We start from the raw sequence: 18,384 nt of genomic DNA on the forward strand, positions 1-18,384 counted from the left end.
TCCCTCACCTCTACATTCAAATCATGTCTTCTCTGCACGATCTACAGAGATATATCCCAAACTAGTGACTTTGTTTTCAGCTCTATTACTATCATTCACGCCACTATCACCTTTTGTCAGGAATACTTCATTAATCTCTAAAATTAATCTCCTATCTCAAAAGTTAATCTTTACCAGCAGCTGAAGCGATCATTTATGGAATGCAAATCAAATTATTTCACTTTCCTGCTTAAAACCTTCTAAGGTTTTTTTTTTTTTTTTTTTTTACCATGGCATATAAGTGGAAAATTTTAGGTTTATATTTATTGTTCTGGTATCATTATTAAGAACATCTCCTTCAATTGTTAAATAAGTCTTTGTTTGGACCATGCATTATAAGGTTGTACATGTAAGATCCTGTGTGATCTGGATGCTACCTATCTCTAACTGTATCTCTTGCCTCTCTAGCTCACCTCGCTCTGATTCAGACACAAAAGCTTTTTTTTTTCTATTATTCAAACAAATGAAGCTTTTGGCCTTTGAATTTTTTTCTCTTATATCTTTACATGGCTGAGTCCTCACCATGCAGGGCTCAGCTCAAACAGCATCTCTTCAGCCAGGTCTTCTCCCTTCCTATCCTACAATCACCCCATTCACAGATGCTTCACATTTTTTTCATAGCACTTACCATCATCAGAAATTACCTTTTAATTCATTTTCTTGTTCGTTTGTTTCTCTGATTCCAATATATAAGGTCTAGGAGAGACATGTTCTTGTCTGTCTTATTTTTACATCCTACTAAACTGCCTGGTACATAGCCAGCACTCAGTGCATTTTTTTAAGGAATAAAAAGATTATTAATTGATCTGGATGAAAACTGATCTGCTTTGTTTTATTTATAACAGAACCATCCACAGTACCCTGATATAGATATATTTGCTGACAATGGTTGCATAGATAGTGACAAATGAAAATGAGTATGAAAATGCACATTTAGGATGTCTCTTAAAAAGTTGTTTACAGGATTTAATCAAATCGTTCCTGGTAAGACATTATGTGGTAGATTTAATTTTGGGGGAAATAAGTTGCTATGCACTCAGGTCAAAAGACTAGGTTCTTAAAAATTCTTTATGACAGGCTATTAACATTTATTGGGCATATTCTTACAGCTCAGGTTCTGATTCATGTAATTCCATTTCTTTATTCATGATCTAGAAGCAACAGAGCCTAGTAATTAAGAGCATAAACTTTGAGTCAGTTAAACTTTGTTTTGTTCCTATTTTCTACTTCCTAGCTGTGAGATCCTAGGAAATTTAATTAAGCTTTGAATCTGTGAAACTTCATTTTCAAATTGAAGAAAATATCTACTCCACACAGGTTTTAATCATTAAATAAGATACTGTCAACAAAGCCCAAGGTATCCGACAGTGTCTGGCATATGATAAGGGATGCTATTTTGTTCATTGCTGCATTGCTATCATGTGGAGCAGTACCTCATATATATCAAGTGCTCAGTAAGAACTGGATAAATGAAAAAAATTAATCAAGGGATGGAATTATTATTTTTTGAGAAAATTAGTAAAAGTAAATATTTTATAAGAAAGTTAGATCCTACTGGGTCTCCCCTGGGCTGTTGGATTGCTGCAGAGCCAAAATAGTAAACAAGATCCAATATGAGAGGCCTGAGGAAAAAGTAGGAAGAGTACAATCTCCTGTCAAGGATTCATTCTTTTTACCACCAAGAAGTACTGAGTATTATTTGCCGGGCCCACTGGTAGGTGCTGTAGACACTGGGATAAACATAGCATGATCCTGCCCTTGAAGATCTCAGCTGAAAAAAAGATTAGTCTGTAAAAGGCTAAGAAAATAAGTCTGAATTCTATTTTTATCTGATGATTCGCTCCTTTTCTCTTTTTTTCCCAAGTGTTTCTTTAGGCTGAGTCAATGGGCTGAAGTTTTCTGTCTGGCAGCCATCCCCCGCCTTCCCTCACTGGGTATTCTCCTTCCAGGAAATCAATTATAATAGACACATTCTGTTATTAGCTGGTAAAAGTTAAGGAATTGCTTTATGAATGTAGAGCAAGTTATCAAGTTCCACCAAGAAATATGGTGGAGGTGGTGATAACGAAGCTAGAAAAGAAATAGCGGACATGATCTCAGAGATGAAATGCCAAGAATCTAACAGGAAATGCACCACATGCAAACTGAAATAAAGTATACGAACAAAGACATCTAAAGGAATTAAGAAAATAAAACATATTTTCACATGTCTGATTGACACGGTTTTACTTTTATACATTAAATAATATGTGAGAGTAATTTTTATAGATCTTTTCCATGGATCCAGTTACAAAATAATCTTGACTATCAGTTATTAGCAGGCATTGGTAAACATAAAGAGGCTAAAGTGAGGAGTATGTATTAGGGCAAAGAAACTGAAAACAAAGAGCATGATTTGAGGACATTTCTGAGCAACTCTGTATGACTGGCTAGGTGGCTTGTTGCATACTACGGTAATAAGAAATCTACTTAAATATTTAAACTCCATGATGTAATCAGGAATTTTAAGAAAACTGGAATGAACTGGCTGGTGAAAAATTAATTTATAACATGCATCCATAATAACTGCACAAAAATTCGATACTTCATTAGACTATATTTTTTCTTTAAGAAGTGTGGATGCGAAAGGACTAAAACCACTTACATACTGAAAAGGGCAGAACATTCTCTAAGATAAATACCAATATTCTTCAATTTTTTAATACTGAAAGCTATCTAAGAGATAATCACGAGAAATGAACTTAACAAAAGGAAATGGCTATACGACTTTTAAGAAGGTCCTATAATAGATGTAACAACAGAACTCCAGATTTTGGCTTTCATACATTGAGCTATACTGTATGCACTAATTCTCAGTACCCACCACCAAGTCTGGCCCGTGTTGATGGCCCAGCTCCAGAGAGCTGGTCAAGTTTTAACTGCTGCCTCTTCTGTGTCTTCCTCAGACCAGTGTAGTTTATAAAACGATATTCAGTTTTAACAACCTGACTCTTCTAGTGCCCAGCAAACAACCAGGAAATAAGTTGAAAGGTTACTGAACATCCGGCATAAATATGCAGTAAAATTACCTTATATAAAGAGACTACATTATTTCTTACTCAACACCTATTTATTATTATTTTTAAAAAAATTCTAACAAGAATGTTTACTTGGTATATCAATTTACATTATGTCAAAACTCACACGTGAAATGTTGGGATGGGAAAACTAATAGCTGAAGGGCTAGTGAAGGCGGCGATAAATGAAGCTGCAAAAACACAATGCATGTATACATATATATGTGCATATATGGAAGCAGATATTCTAAAAAAGATAGCAATGACCTTTGCACTGAGCCTTGCCTATTGTGCACAGGTCATTTTCTATCAAGGGGAACAAACACTAATAATGCCTCAGTAACTTAAAAAGAGCATTTTATTACAGACTCAAACAGTCACTAATATTAAAATGATGACGAAGTCTTAAAGCTAAGGAAAAATATCCTATATTTCCCGTTTAAGAAGGTGGAGAAGTGTACAATATTTTTTCAGTTATTTTTATTCAAAATCCTTAAAATTTGAAGTGCTAATTTTGGCTTAAAATGAGAAAGACTTCGAGTTTCTGAAAATGTTACTTATGAGCAATCTCATTTATTCTAATTCTTTATAAGCATGAGCTTCCTAAATTAACCTTTGAAAAACTCTTGTATCTTTGAGCAAATAATCACTTGAAAGCTGGCTATAACGTCTAGGATATAGTGTTCTATAAAATTATTTTCAGGTAAGAAGACCTGTATTTCATTCTTATACACACATATTTGGTTGAACATTCGCCATGAAAATCTTCTGACTTCATACTTGGGAAAGGAGTTGTAAGAAAAGGCCAGGTCAGGGGCTGAACATCTGATTTCTTCATGCTGGCTCCACAGAGAGAGCTGGGTAGATAAAGATTATTTTCTGATGATAAGCTATATTCAAGCTCATGAACAGTTACGAAGTTTTTTCCCCATGTATTGGCTTTCCAAGATTAAAAAAAAAGTCATTTGAAAGACAAATTTATATACAAATAGTTGCACTCCATATCCTATTTCAGGACTAAGCGAATTAACAGTCAGATCAAGCTATAGCAAATGAATGCAAGAAATGAAGAAGAAGCACATTAAAGGGTCAATAACCAAGGGTGAAAAACTAAGGGAAGCATTCCTGGAGGGAAATAATCTTTACAGTGGAGGATGAAAGATTAAAGAGATGGAATTTCACAGGGAAGAAAAAAGAATAATGTATGTGAATACTATGGTTAATAATAATGGTCATAAAAATAATATTTGAAAAGCATTTCTTTATTTAGAGAAGGCTACATTAGGAAGGAAAAAGATAGAAGACAGAGGCCAGTGAAGTAGACAGGCGTGGGAAGGTGTTGGCTGAAGAAAGTTTTGAATTCAGTGATATATTGGAAAGTAAGAATCATTAAGACTTATTGAAAAAAGCCTTTAAACAAACAATTGGTTGTCATGGTGACATCAGTTATCACATCCACTTTAGCACACTAAATGCAGCCTGCCTTCCACATTTCCTGGTTGGTAAGAAAATGGATGGTTTTCCACACACTGTCAAACAATGTATTACTAGATCAAATGTGCTTCTTTATCAAGTTTCTAGTCCTTTACCCACCTGTTCACGAAATGAAGCTACAGAGCAATGCAGACCCAGAGTGGGTCTACTGGATTCAAACTACTGTAAAATTTTTATTTCTTCCTAACTCACACCTTCCATTCAACTAAGCAAATCATGGAATTTAACTTTGAACAGTCGACTTCGCATCACTTGATCTCAGTTTCTTTGGTATAACATGAGAGCGTTCGAGGAGATGAACTAATTTATTCTTTAGCTCTTAAAATTAGTAATTTTAAGCATGGTAAAATGAAGGCTAATATATATAGTTCAGGCATGTTTGAGAATGTGAGGTCCTTTTAGGCCTTGTTTGCTATTGAGTTGGTGGAGCTTCATTGGAAAGACCACGAAAAATAAATTGATGCTCATAATTCGATTTCAAGTTCAAGAAAAAATGGTCATAAAAAATAGTTATCACTTGGATTTCCAGACAATGTGCTAAATGAAGGATGTGATCCTTAAAGTAGAGACCTTCAGGGTTGATCTGGTTAGGGATTCATGAGGAAAGACCACACAGGACAATGAACATGCAGTGTCACTTATACTGTCTCCTGGTTCTGCTAAAAATCTCAAAGAAATTGATTTTTTACTCTCTTATATGCGCTGGACACACAGGGCCTAAAACAGTGGTCCCCAATCTTTTTGGCACCAGGGACCAGTTCTCCTATGAGAATCCAATGCCTGATGATCTGAGGTGGAGCTGAGGTGGTGATGCTTATGCTGGGGAGCCGCTGCAAATACAGATGAAGCTTTCCTCACTAGCCTGCCACTCTCCTCCTCCTGTGGGGCCTGGTTCCTAACAGGCCACGGACGGGTACTGGTCCGTGGCCCGGGCGCTGGGGATTTCTGGCCTAAAATACAGAGTTCACTCTCCTCAACATGACACATTCAGTCCCTGACAATCTAATTCCTAATATTTTTTCTACCTTCATCTTACAAATTTCTCTTCATGTTCTCACAACTCCAAAACTGCACTCTAGCTTTATCAAATGCCTTGTCAATCTCTAAACATTCATTCAATTAGCATGTTTGTGTTTACTGAGAGCATCCAAAATGTCATGCACTCTTCTATTAACTGGTGGAACACTGATGACCAGACAAAACTGTTCTCTTCATAGGGTTTATGATTTTAGTCAAGTCACTTAACCTTTCAGAACATCACATACTTAATTAGAGGACAAGCTGGAAGAAAAACATAGGTCTGCATAGTTTTAAAGTACATGCTTAATTTTTTTTTTTTATCCAGTGTTGTAAGTGCTTTTCAGAGAGATTCTTTGGTTTTAATTATAGAATCAGAGATGAAAAGTACCTGATTCTTCCCTTGAGGATCTTGAAGGACTTAAGGGGCGTGTGGTATTTAATCTGAACCTTGAAGAATGAGTAAAGGTAAAGGGACTTAAAAACAGATGGAGATATATATAAAAGAGGCTTTAAGGTTCCGAATATCCAACAATATTCGGAAGGTCAAATTGAGACCACTGGCTCTAGCAATGCCAGAGGATAATTTAAATGGCAACACTGACCTTATTCTAATGAACCCTCCTCAGGAATACTTACTCAGATCAAGATGAGATCCATGTTCATGCTTAATAACAATTTCCTGTAGAGGTTGCATTTAGATTTCAAAGGTGTAATATAAAAAATAATTATGTCACAGGTCCAGTTTGCAGCCCAACACATAGTAGATGCTCAAAAAGATACTATTTTTTTTTTCTTGTTTAAAACAATTTTTCTGGGGTTGGTGACTGGCCTTAGGCTGATGCTTAATAAAACATTTATTGAATGAATAAATGAATGAATTAATTATAAAAGCATCAGGCCTGGTCATGAGTTCAATGTCTGCAGAGACATCTGTTTGAAGGAGTGAAGATTACTCAGTAAGCTGGGACAGGTGAGCAAATTGCAACACTGTTTATGGATGTCATGGGCTTTGTGAGTGGAACACCCTGGAACTGTGCAAGGGCGTGTCCATATAAGGTGGCCCTAAAAGTACAATAAACTAATAGTCATAACAGTTTTGAGCCATTTAAAGATATACTTAAGATTTGGGAAGCTAAGGTTAGAGGATACTTATCAATTAGTTTTATTGAACTTTATTTATATATCCCTCTAGTCTAATGTGATCTGAGATAATTCTATGGCACATTGGAATTTCAGAGTCAAATGTATTCCTAAGGTGTATAAGTTACTCTTTTTCTTTGCACATCTGGTCATCTCCTCCAACTCACCAGCACAAGCAGTCTACTGACCCTGGGAGGAAGGGGGAAGAAGTTGATAGAATACAATTAGGAAATGTAATTAACATTATAACCTCCAGTTTCTAGCTTCCTTCTTTTCCTTCAAAGAACCACAATTTTCCAACAGCACTTCCTCCTTGCCCTTTCTCCTTTGCCCAGTGATTCTGATTAAATCAGATTTCAATCATGTTCAATGAGCGTGGGGGCAGAGACAGGCAAGGAGGGTTCGATTATAAAACCTAGTTAGATTCTTAGATTTTTATGTCACATTTTTCATTATTGATTCTTTCCTGCCATCTTTACTTGAAGATAGAGAAATGCTCACCAGGTGCCCTTTAGTGAGACCTGCTTGCATTTCTGCAAGAAGGAAGAAATGCACTTTGCATTAAGTGTACAATAATAAGAATTGTGCTTTTCCATGGTACAAAGTCCAGGTGAAACTTTGCTAAAGTCAGAACAGAAAAGAGCAGAGAACATGGCAGTGTTAGAGGTGGGGTAATTACAAACCCTCTCTAGCATTAAGTGATTAACAGTTGCAACTATTGCCAGGGATGCTATTTAATAGCGCCGAATTTCTGCTCAGTGGGAGAACCATTTTTGGCTCCCAATGCAAGTGGGAAAGATCACTTTCTGCCAAAATAATTTAGTTTTTATCCCACCCTATACAGTCACAGACTTATCTACCAGGAGCCATGAAGCGCTCAGGTTGTAGAAACAGAGCTGAGATCTTAAAACAGCCTTTTCTGGACTTAACAAACTAAGACTTACAACCACCTGTGTCATGAGGAGCCTGAAACAAAGAGATAGCCTAATACAGACACTGGGACAAGAGCAACTTAGAACATAAGAAGAGGATACAAATTTGATAAGAACTCTTCCTTCCCTTTATCATACTGATTAGGAAATATCTTAAGCTTCTTGGTGAGAGGAACTGGAGACTTATTCTCAAACATTAATCATTATTTATAGATGGGGCATAGAAATTGGTATAATGCTGTATACAGCAACCCTTAGAGCAGCGGTCCCCAAATTTTTTGGCACCAGGGACCAGTGCTTCTGTGAGAATCTAATGCTCGATGCTCTGAGGTGGAACTGAGGTGGCGATGCTCACACTGAGGAGCGGCTGCAAATACAGATGTAGCTTCGCTTGCTTGCATGCCACTGACCTGCTGTGCAGCCTGGTTCCTTATAGGCCGTAGACTGGTACCAGTCCGCGGCTTGTGGGTTGGGGACCCCTGCCTTAGAGTGTTGATGCTTTTATACACCTTTACAAAATCCTTATTTAAAGGAGCCTCTCTCAGTATCGCTGTATGTAAATACTTGGACTGGATGAACTTGGCTTCACTATACTAAAGTCTACCTTAAATTGATTAGTATGGTTTCACCTCTGCTCCTCAAAGTCTAAGGGCTCTAGGTGATCTGACGCTCTGCCATCTCTCTGATTTCATCTATCACTCTCATCAGAGAGGCCTTATCTGACTTCCCATCTAGGGTGACCCCACCCCACTGCCACTTCCTATCCCTTATTCTGCCTCATGTTGCTTATACCACTTACATTCACTGGACATATTATCTATTTCCTTTGTTATTATCCTACTCCCTTTTCTATAAAGTAAGCCTCATAAAACAGGAACATTTTATGTCCTACAACATCCAGAAGAGTGTCTGGTAAATAGGAGAACTAAATAAAAGTTTGTCGAATTGATGGATTTAAGATCCTTGTTCTATAAGTGGGCAGAACAGGTAACCAACCTCTATTACCAAATGTTTATTTAGCCATTATTTTTCTCTGAATGGCCAAGACATAACAATTGTTCCTCTATACATAACTAGATAACAAGTTGAAACATTTGCAGTCTACTTGGTATGACAACAGCCTATTTGGGAAGAATTTCTATTCTCATTACCTATGCTCTTCTATAGACTGGTATTTGATAGATGCCTACACTTGCAAAACATGCCTTTACTTACCACAGGGTGTGGGATTGTGCAGAATTCTTAACATTTAAAAGCACTCCAAAAAACATGAAGAAAATTGATATTCGGTCAGTAAGATCTTTGGTTTAGTGACTTTATAGAAAGACTTCATGCAATATATGCCATGGCATAGTCTTTTACAATGTTGCTATATTTTATTCACTTCAAGATTGAGTTAAAGAGTACAACATAAGTACCTCTCATTTATTTTCTAAAAAGTGAGGATAATACTTTTAAGAAATTTAAATATTAGGGTAAGAAACTTAAGACATGAATGAAATTGGGATGTTAGTAATCGAGTAGATAACAAATAGCTATTTTCTTTATGTGCAAGATTATAGATAATGGCACTTAGCAACTTTAAATTTTAAAAAAACTTCACATTTGTTATCTCATTTTATTTTCAAAATATTCCTGTGAAGTTGATATTATTATAAACCTCTTTTTTTATAGATGAGGTAACAAATTCAGAAATGTTAAGCTACTTACCCAAAGTGATACCGCTAGGGAGGGAAGGAAGGGAAGGCAAAGAGAGAGAGAGAGAGAGAGAGAGAGAGAGAGAAAGAGAGAGAGAGAGAGACAGAGAGACAGAGAGACAGAGAGAGAAACAAAGAGAGACAGACTGAGATGGATAAAGAGAGAGAGAGACAGAGACAGAGACAGAGAGACAGAGAGACCCCCAAGGATGACAGAGAAGCTCGATGGTGATTATAATCTTTACAAGCAGAACGATGTAGAAACTTAGATTGGAAATTATGTAGATGCAATAAATTTGGAAAAAAAACCAACTTGCTTTTTTAAATAACCCTAAATATTATAATTACGATATGGTTAGCTTTGGCTAGTACATTATTCCACGATTAACAAACTTTAGAAGGGAATTTGTTGACAGATAAATGCAAAAAAAATATATAGTATTCTTCTGATCCTGGGATAGATCCAGGATGCTTGAGGGAAGAATGAAAAATATATCACTAGAAATAAGAAGACAAATTAAAACTTTTTTTTAAACATTTAAAGAAATTTTAGTAATCTGTAAGAAAATACATTATTTCAAACCAAAGCTCAGCTGGAACATTTAGTATTAAATGGTCGACACAATGAATACGACAATTTCTTTGTATTTGTCATGGCAAGACCAACTCTTTAAACAATACTCGACAGTTCCTTAGAAGATAACAGATTCAAGCACTTTATAGCTGTGAACCAGGTGGTTTTGTATACACATTCTCCTTTCTTGTGAGTGTCTAAAACATAGATTGTACTGAAAAGATGTTCACTGAATAGATGAGTAAATAAATATGCAAAATGAAGTTAGTCCTGTTCAGAAAAGGGAAAGTTTTTCTTTATACTTTCAATGGCTTCTTAAGTATGTATGAGAAAACTACATTTAAATATTCAAAATACATTAGTCTGTATAATTATTACTTTTTGAAAAAAGTTAATTAAAAATTTGAATAATATTATACTCCCATAGTTTAAAGACAAAATGTATATAAAACAATATGTTATAAGTCATTCTTTTTCTATATTTATCTACCAATAATAGTTTCTACCGTTCTCGTTAATAGGTACTATTATTATTAAATTCTTGTGTGTCCTCACATAGGCTTTTTTGTATATATAACTGAATATGAATATATATTTCTCCTTCCTATTACAGAAATAGTGAGCAGTGTCACAGGGTGCAGTGTTCTTCAATGTGATTTCCCCTTATGTTGGAAATATCTGTATATTAGTGCTGTAGGTGATTGGCTTGCCAAATTTGTGATATACAGTGGGATGATCCCTGAAGTGAAATTTTTTTGCACAGAATAAAGATACACCTTTATTATTTCCTTTTTCCTTCAATCTCAAATTTTAAAAAACCCTGCTAATTCCTGATAAAAAATATCAATCCCTTTTGTATAGAAATAACTTATTAGTAATGAAATTATGAATATAAAATATATAACTCTTCTTTCAACCTGATAAGATTTCAACAATAAATTAACAATATTCCTAGTTTATTTTACATACATAATTATCTCAAATAAGAACCTTAAATTATAATAATGTTTTTTCAAGATTTATCCTTAACTAGGTAGTTATCTATATAAAGAAAGCTAACATTCTAATTCAAATATATATTTTATCTGTTACACAGTTTTTTAATATCTATGTCCATATAATTTATCACCTTTGCAGGTTTCTACAGGACTGGAATGTATGAGGGTATATAACATTGCTTTCTATTTCTTTTTCCCTCCTTCTTTGTAGAAAACCCTATAATTTCTATATGAAATTATTTAAAGTTAATGATATATAAAAAAAAGTTTCTTATGCACATTTCAACCGATGTCAGTTTTTTTCATTTTTTTTAATCTGAAAATATAAAATTGCTTAATGATTTTCAAAGGAAAGTTTTAAATGAAATACTATGCTAATCATAACGATGATTATATATATATGAGATGACATATAATACATATTTGTGTATATTGTGAACTTTGGTCCCATAGCCAAAACATTTAGGTTTCGTTATATCGTTCTAATAAAAAAGCTATGAGTATCTCGAACAGTGTGTGCCTCAATGTTTCAGTTAAAAAGAAATGTCTTTTGACTAGAATAATATAATAATACATTTCAATATCTGCCTACCTCTTTTCATATCCAGAATGCCGAAATAAAACTCAGAATAAAGGCACCCCCAAAGATGGCCACATGCCAATTCCCAGAATCTGTGAATATGTTCCCAAATGATAAAAGGAATTTTGCAGATGTGATTAAGATTATAAAACTTGAGATGGGGAGATTATCCTATCTGGGGATAATCTTAACCAAGAAATGCTTTGGCCTCTGGAAGCAAGAAAAGACAAGAAAATGAATCTCCCGTAATCTCCAGGAAGGACCGCAGTCCTGCCAACACCTTGATTTTAGTCCAATGAGACCCATGTCGGACTTTTAACCTACAGAACTGTAAAACGATAAATTTGTGTTGTTTTAAGACACTATATTTGTAATTTTCATAGCAGAAATAGAAAGTTAATATATTAGGCAGAGGAAGAGTTGAAAATAAAATTAAAGAATTTAATGTTTCATTAGCAGTCAAAAATTGAAGTCTCCACAAAAAATCTCTTCCTTTTTTTTGAAGGACCACTTTGAAACACAAAAACGTACAAATGTAAAACAAACAAACAAACCAACCACTGTCAATCTCTTAGACGATTTTACTAATTTTCAGACATCATTTGGCGGTTACTTACCCCTGAATCTAAATACATAAACAGAACATGCTTCATATAATTTTTTGTATCCCTAGTACTTAGATCATGCCAAACACACAGTAGGCACTTAACAAATATTTGTTGAATGAATAAAAGAATAAATAATAAAGATTGGGAAATCAAGAGAAATAACCTAACAATAAATTATCTGCCTTTGCATTTTAGGAGGTGTCATATTTTTTAAAACAGGAAAAATCACTGCTTACCATTTTTCCCCTGTAGGAATATAAGTAATAAGTAATAAAGTGAAAGACAATATGAAACAAAAGAGCCCCAATACTTTTGAAATATGTTTTGGTTTTGAAATTTCTTCTTTGTTCCCTAATATGTATCACAACGAAGACCATAAAATTAAAATACAGCAATTGAAAATGTTATGATGATGTAATGCAATAAACTGCCAGTATAAATTTTAAAATTAACATCCATATAATTTATAGTGAAACTATAAGGACCCCCAATATTGGTTGTAATTAATGAAACATTGTTAGGGAAAAAATACAAAAAGAACTATTTCAAATTAAAAAATAATTTTCTTATTTTTAAGAATAATCCCTTGTCCCTATTTTTTTTTGGTAACTTACAAGAGCTTTTTTTTATTTACCCAATCACTGATGTTACCTATATACTGTTAGGTGCCTGAACTATTATTATATATGTAATTAAATCTTACCTTGGCAGGTTCTTAGCACATAAATTTCATAACTTTGTAAACTTATTACAATAAGCTGGTTAATATTTAGTTTTATACACTACTGTAGGTCAAATAAAAAGCAATATATTGGTAGCATTATTACTTACTGTTGTAGCACAATGAATATCTTTCCATATGATGGCTTCTCTGGAGAGATCAGAGACTTCAAACAAATTATCAAGAATCACTTCCCCAATCATGTCATGTCTAGAAAATCTGTCAAAATCATATACACTGAAATGTAGTTTTTTGTTGCTTAGTTGATCATACGCTACAGGAAACTGAAAAGTTTCATCAAATAGAGGATTTAAAGTTTTTCTGTGTACGCGGGTCTGAAATTTCTTTTTCCTATCTGGAAGAAGATACATCTTCACATAAGGGTCCGAAGTTCCTGTGAAGTCTTTAGCAGGGAGATCTAAGGCTTTGATAATTTTGACAACTAGAAGTTCGTTTTCATAATCATATTGGAGGGTAAAGTTAAATTTCCCACAGGTTTTGACATCTTCTTTCCTGTTGCCCTCAGAATCAACTGATTTCTGCTTGTAGAGCTCTGGTTTTATCCTCCCAATGCTGGTTGTTGTTTCTCCTCTTTGCAAAACGGGTTCTGTACCCATGCTAAAATCAACACTGGAAACCTGCATTTGCCTTGGTAGGTGTCTCCTGAAGGAATTGTGGCTGTACACACACACACACACACACAAGATCATTTAGGTAGTTTATTAGTGGTATTATTAAACATTGGCATATAAACTGTCCCCCATCCCCAGGATAATAAAAGAATTATATCTTTATCAACAGACAGATACACACATACACACACACAAGCAACAAACATACACACACTCAAAGAGCTACTTTTGAAAAGCCAGAAGTGCAATATTCAAAGGAAAAGTCTCCCAAAATTATACAAACACCTGAAACATACAAATGTAAATATTTATGAGCTTTTGAAATGTTGTACTCTCAATAATTAAGTACAATTATAAAGAAACACAATTAACAACAAAGCTCCAAATTCCACAAAATGCTATGAATCGTTAATCTGGGAATACCTAGGGGTAAGCATTATGTAGACAAATCATACAGATGGCTGGTATCGTTTTATCTCAATATTTATGTCTGATGGATTTCATGTTTTCGTGACTACAGCATTAAAATAAAAAAATGTTAAGTTTACATATTCTTTGTTTCCCCCTCTTTAATTCCCCATTCCATACTTCCACTCCTGACCTATGGATGTTGCTGTTTCCCCTTAAGAACTGGATCTCTCAAGGCAGCGCGTCTCCTCCCTCACGCTCATGGCATGCATTATGGGCCTGGTATACCCAGGGCACTCCGGGGGCCTGGGGTACTGGAGGGGCCTGGGGCATCCATGGTATGGTCCACAGCTCCACCTGAGGCGCGAACCCAAGACCTTCTGCGTGTAAAGCAGATATGCTAACCACGTGTAAAGCAGACATGCTAACCACTACACTATGGAGTCACCCCCAGTTTACATATTCTTATACTGTGTTAATTATTTCTAATACTTAAGATAACTGAATTACTATTTACTTATAAAAAGAATATGAAGTTGTGACAGCTCAAATGAGCACAGTTTCTTTCTTTTTTAACATGGAGTTGGCTTCAGAAATTCTAAGAATTAAAAAAATTCAGAATTTTAGAATTTGAGATCAACATAATAAAGTTTTTAAAATTCTAACCGACTTTTCCTTAGTCACTATTACTATTCATCTATTCAACATTTCTAGAACATTAGTTATATAAGCTTACTAACATCCCATAGATTTTATTTACATAAAGATCTACTTATACATCCTCCGTAATTTCCAGCATGAGATATGTCAACTTATTTGTCTCCTCAAGGCTTAGTCCCAGGTCATTTTTCTTTTCTCTCCTAAGTCTCTTCATCAGACTAATGGCCAGCTCTTTGACTATCGTTATCTTGAATCTGATAATTACCTAGATGTATCTTAGCTGCAAAAGCTTCTAGTCTCATATTTCCATATCTGCAAGGGAGATGCGTAAATGAATGTACTAATTTTGCCTCTATCTGAAGCAAACTCATTTTCTCTCTTTTGCTCTCAGACTAGTTCTCCCACAATTGCTGACAATAGCCCTAACGTTTCTGTCAGTCATTCATGCTAGGAAATCTGCAGTATGCTTTGAATCACTTTTCTTTTACCCACGAGATTTACTTGACTTTCTATATCCTGTTATGTTTGCTTTGAAACACCTCATGTAATTGTTCATTTGGTTCCATTTGCATTGTTACTCAGTCCAGATCCTTATTATTTTATACTTTGCTTTCTAGAGTAGCCTTTAGATGGCTTTCTTTCTTTCAGCTCTTACACTTAATACCTATGCAGCACTTTCTTCAAAATTCTTACTCAACTCTTGTCTATTACATCAGGTCTACATCTTTTATAGCACTATTATTAATAACAGTGTTTAATAACCAATTCATTTTTACACACGTAAGAGCTGATTTAAGAGAAATAAAAAAATTTATTAATATCCAGAATTAAGATACCTAGCCATGATACCATTGAGAATTAGAGGAGATGAGAATGTTAAACCTAGAACAGGCAGAAGGCAGCAGAGCAGAAAGCAAAGGCAGAATTAATGCTGGCCACATTCTAATATCTGAAGAACTGTCACGACAGAATTAATAAGACTTTATGGAAGTTATAGGTAGACAGACTCAGCTTCATATAAGGGAACGTTTAAAAATATCTAGAGCTGTCTAAAATGGTGAAGTAATGAACTTCCCCAAATAAGAAATGTAGAAACAAATGTTAGATGTTGAAGAAAAGATTTCTGTCTCAGGTGAGATGCTACACCTCTACGTGTTTCCTAACACAATTTCTATGATCATCTGCTGTTTTATGGTTCTTTGATAAGTTTATGGGTCTAAATACTCAAGATATCATCTTATATATATTAATAATATGCAATAGATTAAAATCAGAATTATAATCTGAGGTGTTCTGAGTTCATTCTCTCATATTTAATTAGCTTATTTTCTATAACTAAACTGAAATACTGAATAATTATTTAGATAGCATAAAAAATGCTTACAGTTGTATTGAAATTAATTTAACTTCTCTATAGTCCACTTTGATATAAATAAAGAAGACAAACCAAAATGAGCTGTGCAAGTACCAGCAACCCTATTATAGACTTCTCAAAAACATTTTTTTTAAAAAAATGATAGTTCAGCATATATATTGCAAACAAAGGTAACGATGGAGACTGATAAAGTGGTAGAAGGGTACCACAGGTGAAAATGCACAGCAGCAATTTTGGATTATTGCTTCCACAGCATTCTGCTTAGCCTCACTGCCTGAAAGAGAGGCCTCTGTCAAAGAGAAATATATGGAAGAAGGCTTAAGGAAAAAATGATATTCCAGTATTTAGAACAGGAGAAAATAATATCCAATGAGAATTTCGGATGAAATAAAGGAGAATAATGAATAATGAGACAAAAAAAGAGATAAACACTATAAAATTTTCACAATAAAAAATTAAAGTTTGACCATGCTCTTCAGATTTTGCCAGTAAAGGCTAATACATTGAGTGCTTACTCTGTGTCAGGTACTTTTGTAAATTCTTCATCTACTCACTTGATCCTTATGTAACCTTATGAGGTACTTACCATTATGTTCCTCATTTTATAAATAAGGACACTGAAGCACAAGAAGTAAGCAACTTATTTAAAATCACATCACTAGGCAGATGTTAAAATAGAAATTTGACCAATTTGATTGAGGCAGTCTGGGTCTAGTGGCTACACCCTTAACCACCGTGCTGTACTGTCATAGTGGTGGTTATCCCATTTGACTAAATTATTCTAAAAATTAATAATTATAAGTAACCATATAAAATAATAAAACATATATATGTTTTTATGTAAAATTTTTACTTAAACATTATATACAATATAATTATTTAATTCAATAAGATCCAAAGTTTACTTGGTTAAAATAGCTTAAGATATTTTTTAGAGATGTTTTAAACTTTTTTGGCTAGTTACCATAAATTGAAAATACTAAATAGAAAATCGAAATCTAATGTTTTGAAAATACTAAGTAGAAAATCAAAATCTCTACTATATATTCAAAAATGATTAAGACTTGATAACAATTGAAAAATTATTTCTGTGTAAAGAAACATACTAAGCTACTTTATCTCAGATGAGGTAATTAAATCCTAATTAGAACTATATTAAATTTAAGACCTAATATTTTAGTTTCTGTATGTGAGTATAGAATTGGTGTCTTAAATATTTCTCATCTTTAATCAATAAACAGTCTTCCTCTTAGGTGAAAAAATTACCCATATTAAAAGTACTGAAAACAAACATTAACAAACACCATTAAATGATGAATGATTGTACATCTCTCTAATTTCATTAAAGATTGAAGTGATCTGTTTCCTTAGGTTGATCCTATTTAAATGTATTAAATAGGATCAACTCTGAAATTTCCTATTTAAATGCATTAAATAGGATCAGCTCTGAAATTTTGATCCTGAATCTGTACCAGATATACAGGATCATGGGGTAATTAGGGTCAAAGAATCGTCAGAGGTCATTTACGAAAATAAGAATTAAAAAAAGAATACAAGCACTATATATTGTAAATTGTTAAAGGAGTCTAGTATAATCCAGTTTATATATTTAATATTCCTAAGAAGCTTAGAATATTTTATTAAATAATCTAATATTTCTACCAAAATCACTTTAATTTATGAAACATTTTTTTATTTTTGTGAGCAAAAAAACCCCCAAAGTTAATTCCTAATTTTCTATAGGTCGATTCTATAACTTTGCTTACTTATGCTTTTTAATACAAGGAAATTTTAATCTTCTATCTTCTCTCTAAAAATCAGTAATTTTTTTTCTTATGCCTCTGAATATAATTCTGCAGCTGTAAAGCCCCTTTTAACAGGAATCAGAGTAGTAGCATTTTTGTTCTAGTAAGCCAGTGCCCTAATTATAGGGTAAATAGTGCATATTTTAAGTCACAGTTTAGCTAGTCAGTTAAGAGAAGCTTTAATTATTACAATGTTAAACTATTACCATGACAACACAGATCTTCTTTTTCTTCTTGCTTTCTTTTTTCTTCTTTCTCTCTTTTGGAATGACAGTGATAAGTGGCTATTTACTCTCAAATACCCATTCGATCAAAGTACAGGTTATTTGATTATTACAGATCACATTCTTACCCTTCAAACCTAGGAAAGCACCACCCAAGTACTCTTTCAGATGGAGAAGAAAAAACTTTCCCCACTTTACTTGGAACATCTGAGAGTAGCTAGATGGAGTCAATATGACTTGATGCATGCCTCTCTGTTCAAAGCTCTTATCTTTCCAGCTCAGATCTTCTTATATTCTCACTCAGATAATCTTTCCCACTCACCAGAACCTCCAATCCGTTTCACAATCACTAATTCCTCAATATAACTTCTCCCTTTTTACCCAGTTTCAATTGCATAATTAATCATTAAAGCCACTCTTA

At 34.0% G+C, this 18,384-nt stretch overlaps 1 protein-coding gene across 1 annotated transcript in view; it reads right to left on the reverse strand.

Moving 5' to 3' along the window:
- The window catches only part of SYT10 (synaptotagmin 10), a 51,392-nt gene that overhangs the window by 9,969 nt on the left and 23,039 nt on the right, over positions 1–18,384 (reverse strand). Inside the window, exon 3 of the mRNA XM_006912736.1 lies at positions 12,970–13,537. Within this exon, the coding sequence (XP_006912798.1) occupies positions 12,970–13,537 (568 nt within the window). The remainder of the gene's footprint in view (positions 1–12,969; positions 13,538–18,384) is intronic.

Source organism: Pteropus alecto, unplaced genomic scaffold (assembly GCF_000325575.1).
Source record: "Pteropus alecto unplaced genomic scaffold, ASM32557v1 scaffold103, whole genome shotgun sequence".
Taxonomy (NCBI): Eukaryota; Metazoa; Chordata; class Mammalia; order Chiroptera; family Pteropodidae; genus Pteropus; species Pteropus alecto.